Here is a 9,913-nt window from a genome sequence, read left to right as displayed (position 1 = left end):
GGTCTCACTAGTGGAAATTCAGGATTTTTTAAAAATATTTCCTTGTAGAATTAAGAACTTAAAACTTGTATACTAATAAAATATGTATTATTAGCTAAGATTTTATGCTATTTTAATTTTATAACATAAACAAAAAAGTAGTTTAATAAAATTTTGAATGTAAGACACTAAAACCTTCTGTCATGCACAGTAAAAGAGTACCTGGGGCAACACGGTTAAATGATGTTGTTTAATTGGAAATAGAAATGATGTTTATTAAACAGACCTACATTTTTTGAAAGCAGTACAAAATACTGTACTTACAATGTAAATATATGCAGGCATGAGAATTCCAAAAGAGTTCATGCACAATTCTTATTGATTCATTACTTACAAGCACTTGTTCATACACATTTTTATTTTTGTTCAATAGGAATACTTGCTTAAAAAGATCCCCAAGCAATTTCTTCTTAAAGCTGTGTGCATTACAATACACAGCTACATATGAAAATTTTTAAAACAAGAAAACAGCCACACACACACACAGTCATTGTAAAACTATGGTTTTCACACATATTTCTGTGTAACTACAGTCACATACAAACTGAGTTGCAGTGTTTGTACACTACAAATTATGTGTATTTTGGGAAGGTATATCCCAACAGTAATGTAATTCTATAGTACTAATGTATAACGAGTCTAAACGAAAAACATGGTATATCATATATTCGTTTTTTTAATTTTCCAGTGCTCAAAATTCCAAGATATTGTTCTAACATTATTACTTTGAAATAAAGGAAAATATTAATTTTCTTAAACATAATATTTCTTAAGATGTTATCCAAGTTCTAAAAAGTGGAAAAATAAAACTGGGAAAACTCACATCAAACTCCAATAAAGCATCCAGCTGATTCTGAAGAGCAGGAACAGTTTTTAATAGCTGAAAATGGAGGTTTCTGTTCTTATATGACTGAATTGAAATAACTGAATGTTGTAATGAAAAACATACGCAATCTTTCTATAAAAATTTCATAATTGAAGATATTGAAAATTAAGTTTTCTTGTGTTGAAAAATATCAAAATAAAAACTGAACTAAGTAGTTTTTCAGTATTATTTACAAATAATTTTTTTTCTAACGTGTTATTTCAAAAGATTATATAAATCAATAAATAGGTTATATAAATTCTAAAAATTCTGAAGATTTCATAAGCAACAACATACTGTATCTCAAGCTGTAAAACAACTAACATACAAGAAATATAAACCTTAATGAAGTTAATTCTTTAAAGACAACTGTTTTTTACTGTAAATGAACAGTTAAAAAATTTGCGTATAAAATGACAATTTTCTGTATAAATCAGTTATTATTGTACAAATTGTACTGTTACAACGTCTATGAGCATTACCGAATAACATGCATTCAGATAAATATAATGAACTTTTATTCAAAATGGTATTTGATAATAAAGTTTTAAAAATAATTGTACATAGCATATGGCAATGAACAAACATACAAATCAAAATGATCAATCTTTAATGATTTTTTTCTTTTCAGAATAAATTTGTTGTTTACTTTTATAATACTGAACTAGGGGAAATTTGCACTTCGCAGACAAAATATTAATTTGGTCGTAGTATTTTGTACTTCAATGCACAACATTTATAAAATATAAAGGCAGTGTTGTGTATTTAAAGTAATTAAAACAGTTAAGTGATCTGCCTTGACTACTCATGTACGAGGATAAGTACATAAAGTTCAAAACGAATCTGATGCTATGGAGAGCATTTCAGTGACTGAGAGGTTAAACCTATCCCACAACACGACACTCACCAAACACCTAGAGTAAAAGACACTTTGAGCCAAATGATTTGATCAAAACTGATCAATTTAACTAGTAAGAGACACCAGATCTAGTGTTACTTTCAAAACCTAGGTATCAGGAGCAAGTATTAAAACTCTACAGCAACACCAGTACTCTAAGTGTCTATCAATAAATGGAAAAATTTACACTCAGAATCTTAACACATAAACACTGCTGTCTGAGATGGGGCTCCAAGGGATGACAGATCTGTTCCCAAAATACCATTCCCTTTGCAATGCATAGCACTATCTACGCCTACCCCTCCCTTATGCGTGTCGTGACATTGTACATACTTCCCTACTCCTAATTTCATTTTTGCATAGTTTAATGAAGTTTAAAAATCTACCCACATGCATATGCATGCTTCTCTTATAATTATACAGATATGTTAGCAGAAACCTAAGGATGAGAAATAAACCTACTTCAGTCGTAAGCTTTTGTAGCTCAGTTGATAAAGCAATGATTTGTTAGTTTACTTTCTTGGATTTTACACAAAACTACACAAGAGCCATCTGCATGTGCCATCCCTAACTTTGAATTGACAAGCTAATATGAAGGCAGCTTGTTAACATTATTCACTCCAAACTCTCAGGATACTCTTGTGAAAATGGAATGTGATTCAGGGAACCTTAGCTCCACAGTCTGTCACACTAACTACCATATCCTGTTTGACCCTAAAATAGTGTACTCAAAACACTGGTACAAGTCAATAGACTTGGATCCTTAACTCATTCAGGGCAAATTTCCTAACGTTACAGAGAATCCATATACTAACATCCAATTAATGGTCATCAAACCTTCAAAGTCATCTGGACCAAGTAATGGCAAAACAAACTATCTATTCGTATGCTTATTTCTGCAGTTATTCTGGTATTAAATACATGGTTGATGGCTGAAAAGAAATTTGTGCTGCAAGACCAAGATATTTGGGTTGTATTATGTTGTAATTGGTTGAATCATACCGAAAACTCACACACAAATTCATCAGATGGGAATGTACATATTGTAAAATTGTAACAGACAAAATGGGGAATTATCTATCTAGAACTTGAGCCTTAATACCTCAGGTGGTAGAAAATCAGTACCAGTATAGTCACATGAGCAAAGATACATTGGTCAAAGCAGAATTCATTATAGACTGATATGGGATTCTTAATTTTGTATTCTATTTCATAACCCTGTACTAAGAAGTTAGTTACAATGGAATCCTTATAATACATACATACATATAATGTGCAAGAGGATAACCCATCTTTTACGTGCATGTCTGAGCATTTTGCATGAGTAATCCAGTGTTTTGTTTTTCTATCTGCATCTACTTTCTGGAACTTCTGTTTCTATTTGAGCTGATTTGATTAATATACGTTTTGGGATTATGCTCGATTTTTGACCATCTTAGTAGACGGAATTGTTATTTTGATTTGCATTTAAAAATTGCATGGTAATTTTATTACTCTTATACTCTAGCATCATCCACAGATGTATGATCAAAATTTTTATATTGATGTTAAAAATTTCAAATTTGTTTTCAGCAAAACCTATGAAGAAATTTATATGAACTAATGATATTTTGATAATTGTATTTCAACAACAAAATAACTTTGTTATAAATTTTCATACATTAAAAAAACTACCAACATCGTTAAAAAATGCTATTGTTCAGATAAGTAAGGAAACAATTCTTCATCCTGGAGAGTTACTCAGATGATCACCTGATCACCACACTTTTGTTTAAGCTGCTAAACATATGATTTTTTAAAAGATTATAAGACATATCAACACACCTTTTCAGCATTCATGGTCCTTAATGTCCCATCTTCTTTGCTATAAGAAAAAAATATCTTAAGTAAAATTACAACTACTTTGTACTTTAAAACACAAACTCTACTTGAACATAATGGGGATACTGTATACAATGGAAGATTTTAGCAACTTACAAGTTCAACCTGGTAGAGCTTAAAAGAAAACTGAACAAGCTTATATACTCAAAAATGCATTTCATTTAAAAAATCATGAAATCTATTAGGAATTTCATACTAGTTTAAACAAGAAATCACAGCATTGACTCTTTAATACAGTAAATTCTACACAATCCAACTTTTAGCAGTATGTGAGAGATACTGCATATAATTCTTGAATTACAAGAATGTGATAGTCAAGTAGATGTACACTGTCTTTTCTTTCTATTTTTTACATTACAAAAAGCAATTTTTTAGAGTATGATAAATTGATTCTATAAAAACATTTACCCTCAAACAGAAATTACACAAATAAATGAAGAAATATTTTACTTACCCTCTTTTTACCTTACAAAAGTCAAAAGCTACAGATCTGTAAGCTACTGCTTTTTCATTGAGATATTTGGAATATCGTCGGATGAATGTAGACATATCATAACCTTTAAAAAGAATGAAAAACAGTAAATAAGAAAACAAAGAAATGGTTTGTTGCACAGAAATTTCATACCTCATTAACATACTTGTATAATGTATATCTATTAATTAACTTCACTAGGGAGTTTTTCTTTAATTTTTAAGTTTTAATTACCTATTTCTAATCATTCCAATACAAGTCTTTACACATTAAAAAGTTTAGTTTTCAGTTATAATTTTTTCTAATCATGCACAACAAGCTCCTTTCACCTGTGATATTTGAAAATAAAGTTTGAACTGCCAGAACAGACATGTAATGTTATTGAATTATTATCAAACACTAAAATATTTTATTTTTTACAAGAACTCTACAATCTCTAAATAGCAAAAAAGAGTTGCCTCAACTGAGAGTAAAAACCAGCTACTGCATATTATATACACAAATAAGTAGCTCACAAACTGTTGATTACATTAATTGTTTAAGCAATAAGCAATTAAATCAGCAATATAAAACAATAATTAATTAAATATTGCATTACCGTTATAGGTCTAGGTTGTCAACTTATTGTCATAACAGATAATGTCTGTGGTAATAGAACCCAAATGTGTTGGGGATATCCCATCTATCAGACAAAATCCAAATGCCAATGTCAATCTAGTCAGCCATCATGGAAAATCATAAAAAATCTAATAAGTGTATGAAGCCAAGTGCTAACACCCACAACGTCTCGGCTTCTACTGCCTTTCTCTGTCTATAGCTCTTAAATTTCTTAAAGAAGAAATGGAGCCACCCTAATATTTCTACTAATTATACTACCAACCTCCACCCTTACAAAAAGATATTAAATAAAGCTAAATAGAACTATACACCCTACCTTAAAAGTTCTTATATAGCTCTTACTCTTAACCTCCTCCCTTTGAAGAGAAATTTGTTTCCATTTGAATACTCACCGTTTGCTTATATATTTGTTTGTTAAAAACAATATAACTGTAATAAATACAGAAATGGAGTATATTTTTACACTGAATTCTAGTAAATTTAAATTTGGGTATAGTTATTTCATTATTTATAAAATTATCAAACAAATCATTGAAGACCCTGATCAAATCTTTGAGGTCTATTTTAATATACAATGTACCAAAATCATATGTAAAAATAGAACTGGCAGTTTTTGAAGAATTTAAACATTCCAAAACTAGAAAGTTATTTTCAATAATCCAAAAATAATTATTCTGGTTATTTTAAGACTGTGTTTTTATTTTTTCAAACAAGACATCTAGAATATTGTTAAATACTATGGAAACGGATTTAATAACTGTATTTAAAGAATTAGTAATAAAGCTGAACTTCACAGGAGTTTTATACAATTTTGGAATTGCATACAAAAAATGGTAAATTCATACAAGAATAATCTGTATGGATATTCTAATTTTAATAGCCTTCTTTGAATTAATAATAATATTGTTTTTCTTTAAAGTACTTTTAGTAAAAGTACTCGCAGTATTAATTTCATTATGTAAAATCTGTGCATATAACTTTTTAAAAACAAAACCAAAATTACAACCAGCTTTATCAATTGGGGTAATAAAAAATTGTTTTTGAATTAATTTTATTTTTAAATACACTCCATTTCTGTATTTATGACAGTTATATTGTTTTTAACAAACAAGTATAAAAGCAAATGGTGGGTATCTAAGTGGGAACAAACTTCTCTTCAAATATGACTAACCTATATCTGTTCCTTTATGAAAACTCATTTATGAAGCAGACTTTAAATCCTAACTTGTATATTTACACTTTCCATTACATAGATGGTTTAATATCTGTAAATAATATGAATTTTATATCAAACTTTATATATCCAGCAGGACTTACAATAGAAAGAAGTAATAATGATAATGAGGTCCATGCTAATTATTTAGATTTGTACATTACTTTTACAGAAGGCACAGTGCAATTAACTATTTTTGATAAAAGAAGATAATTTAATTTTCCCATTCTTGGTCTACCCATATCTAAAATTGTTATTCTGTGTATCATGTTAAAAGGTATTATTATATCTCAACTAAAACAGTTCTTCATAGTCTGTAATAACTATATTTTTTATGGATAAAACTGAAAGATAACCACTATAAAGACAGGGAATTAAAGAAATATCTTACTTTATTTTTTAATAAATACAAAAATAATTTAGAAACTAAACTATCGATTAAGAAAAATATCTTATAAAAATAAATATAAAATAAAGAGGGAGTTAGTTGCTTTAATTTATAAGTAGCTAATAGGAATTTTTTCAAGTAATTCTATTCAGTATAACCAGGACAGAAAGACTAACTTCAAGTAGCTGGGCTTGTCTCTGGGTTCCCATGTTATAAATAAATCTTCAGGAGATAGAGAGGAGGTTGGGAGTAAGAACTCTATTAGAACTTTGAAGGTAGCGTGTATAGTTCTATTTAGCTCTATTTAATATCTTATACATCTATTTAGTTCTATTTAATATATTTTTGTAAGGGTGGAGGTTGTGAGTTTAATTAGTAGAAATATTAGGGTGGCTTCATTTCTACTTCAAGAAATGTATGGGTATCTGCCTTCCCACAACTGGCTTTAGACAGTGAAAGGCAGTAGAAGCTGAGATGTTGTGGGTGTAAGCACTCAGCTTTGTAACCATATTAGATTTTTTATGATTTTCCATGACGGCTGACTAGATTACATTTGGATTTTATTACCACAGACATTATCTGTTATGACAGTAAGTTGACAACATGGACCGATAAGAGTAATGCAATATATATCAAGATAAAAATACTTGTAGAGCAACCAATTTCAAAAGTTGTTATAACTTACTTGATCTTAAGAATAAACTTTAAATTATGACAACATAAAATCTGGGATAGGTGAACTAAATTCTTCAATGATATGTTCTAGTTTTTTGTCCACAACTATGAAAAACTTAAATGTTAACTTTAACTTCAGTGCAAACATTTTTTCCTTAATTTTAGAAAAAAATTCTATTAAACTTTCAAGCCAATGTTTTGGGATATGTACAAAATGGGGTTTTGAATTTGCACTAGATACTTTTTTTTTTCCCATTGTTACTAAATTACCATTAAATCTACTCAACATTACAACAATCAAGTCCAAAGCCACTTGGGGACTATCTGCACTAACTGTCCCTCATTTTGAAGTAACAAACTAAAGGGAAGGCAGCTATTCAATACCACCAACTACCAACTCTTAGTACCTGTTACCCACAAAAAGTGGTAGTGATTGTCATATTATAATGCCTCCACTGCTGAAAAGGAGAGTATGTTTGGTGACGAGATTTAAACTCACAACCTGCAGACTGCGAGTCAAGCACCCTAACCATCAGACAATGCTAGGCCCACCATAAATCTAACCTGTGAAAGTTGGGTCAATTCAAATGTTTCTCCCTTGACCATTTGTTCTTTTTTTTAAATCAAACAACACACATTTGTCTGTAACAATGAGGTATATATATATATATATATATCTCTTAAACACTAAAACTAACTTCAATGTCATCACATGCTGATTGATGATAATACTGTATGACATTTGCTATTAAATCATTTGGCAAGGAAAGTGTATAAGCCAAATCTGATTTAAGCTTCTTACAATCAAATTGGTCTGTGGTGAACTTCACTTATCTCTAAATGATTTCATTCACAGAAGGCGAAATCAATAACACAGTTAGGAGTACAATAACTATAACGTAGATTTCACAAACTAACTTAGTGTATTGAGGATTTTTACTAGTTTCCAAGTAATTTTACACAGTAAAAAAAGCACTTTATACAAACACAAAGCAGATGCATGGTATTTCATAAAAAGAAGCAATATACTGTTTATATGCATTTCAAAATACTGTATTCTTACATGTAATAAAACAAATGTATTACTTCACCACTAGCTAGGTACTTCATAGTAATATAAACACTGATGGGAAAATATTTTACCTTGTGCCCCACTTTTATCTGTGAAGTTACTGAGTTGAAATGTACAGTTACTTGATGCAAAGTACTGGAGAAATCTCTGTAAAATAGAAAAGTTTACATAACACTTTCAGTGAAAAAGGTTACAAGCCATATAATGATGCTCATGAAACATGTTTTATCAGGCATTTTGTACAAACAAAAATTAAACTAGCAAATTGAAGACTTAACTCAAAACATAAATAAAAAATATGGTGTGTGTGTGGATGTTATTTCACTAATGCAAAATGAGTTCCTGCTCTGCTTACCGTAATTCAACACTTACAAAAACAAATATTTTCAACACTGGTGACTTTTTTTGAGAAGTTATGAAATTTGTACGATTTTTTCTGGAAAAAAAAAGGAAAATAGTAAATTTGATTTAGTTGAAATAAAGATCCATGTTCCTAATGTAAATAAAAGTTTACAACTTTGAGAATATTGAATATTCTAACAGTATAAATGCATTTAAAGAACTAAACAAACAGCCTCTTAGCTAAATATAAACTAATACTTCAACAGATCATACAATATACGAGTCATGGTTAATATCTATAGTTAAAAAAAAATCAAGATGCACAGTAGTGTCACATGCAGCCAAAACAACCTGCTGCAGGACACACTGTGTGTCACAAACAGGAGTGATAGTTACGCAATTTTCCACCTTCTGTATCTCGGACTGTGGTAATCTAAACTACCACATATTTTCAGTGGATATGCTCCAATGGACTCTTACTTCACATACCAAATTTCTAGGCAATCCATTATGAAATACCTGAGATATAACATTTCCAATTTTGATTAAGTTTCTTCCTTTTTTTTTTCTTTCTTCACACCAAAAGTACGGAAACTTTATTTCATACAAAAAATACTTAACTTTTATGAATTTTTTTTCAAATTTGGTACACTGATAGATCTTCACAACATACCATTAACAATCTCATTTGGTGTAAATATAAGCCACATGTGCAAAGTTATTAAACAAAAACTGCTCAAATTTAACAAACATTTTTGTGCACGCCTACATAAAAAGTCACATGAGTTATAGGTCTGACATTTTTATTACAGCTTCACTCAAGATTAAAAGTGGACCATTTTTAGTTTTTTGTAATTTGAATTAAAGATGGCTGATCTGGAGCAGCAAAACTACAAGATGAAAGGACATGAAGATACATAAGTATTGGTTAGGCCAAGCACACTACATTAGCAGTATCTAGCTCAAGTTTTCGAAAGAATCATATGGTTGGACAAATATTATCCATTGCCAACTTTTCAGCACAAATTTATTAAATGTTATGAAATTATCCTAATTAAAGAGCATTTAGCATCACATGATATTAGCTTAAGCAATTAGCACAAATAATGATGCTTGATTGTGTTTACTCATTGCTTTGGGGGGGGGGGCGTGTTAATCTAATTCCATGGCATTACTATAAGAGAAGCTATTAACACTATTTAAGAGAGGAAAAACTACCACCATACATATTTTTAAAAATCTGGTTGGTTCTGTAAAGTAAAAGTCTGTTCCAAATAATAGCTAATGTGGGTTACTACTGAATATCACTTTCTTGCTTGCTGTGGTTTGTTGGTGTGTATTGACAAAAAGTTATATCTAATAAAAAATACCTTAAGTGTGAAAAAAGGTGTAGCAAAAAAAAATAAATATTCAGTGTGCAACGTAAAGGAATGAAATCCAAATTGGCAAC

General features: G+C 29.8%; 1 protein-coding gene across 3 annotated transcripts in view; it reads right to left on the bottom strand.

Moving 5' to 3' along the window:
• LOC106464751 (phosphatidylinositol-binding clathrin assembly protein-like) overlaps window positions 1-9,913 on the bottom strand; it is a 59,698-nt gene that overhangs the window by 48,655 nt on the left and 1,130 nt on the right. For all 3 annotated transcript variants that reach the window (XM_022392545.1, XM_022392546.1, XM_022392547.1), the window contains exons 2-5: window positions 8,193-8,268; window positions 4,138-4,240; window positions 3,627-3,666; window positions 863-919 (exon numbers count right to left, since the gene is read on the bottom strand). In XM_022392545.1, coding sequence (XP_022248253.1) covers window positions 863-919; window positions 3,627-3,666; window positions 4,138-4,240; window positions 8,193-8,268 — 276 coding nt within the window. The remainder of the gene's footprint in view (window positions 1-862; window positions 920-3,626; window positions 3,667-4,137; window positions 4,241-8,192; window positions 8,269-9,913) is intronic.

This window comes from Limulus polyphemus, unplaced genomic scaffold (genome assembly GCF_000517525.1).
Source record: "Limulus polyphemus unplaced genomic scaffold, Limulus_polyphemus-2.1.2 Scaffold1734, whole genome shotgun sequence".
Taxonomy (NCBI): domain Eukaryota; kingdom Metazoa; phylum Arthropoda; class Merostomata; order Xiphosura; family Limulidae; genus Limulus; species Limulus polyphemus.
This window is presented reverse-complemented; position numbering and strand designations above follow the sequence as displayed.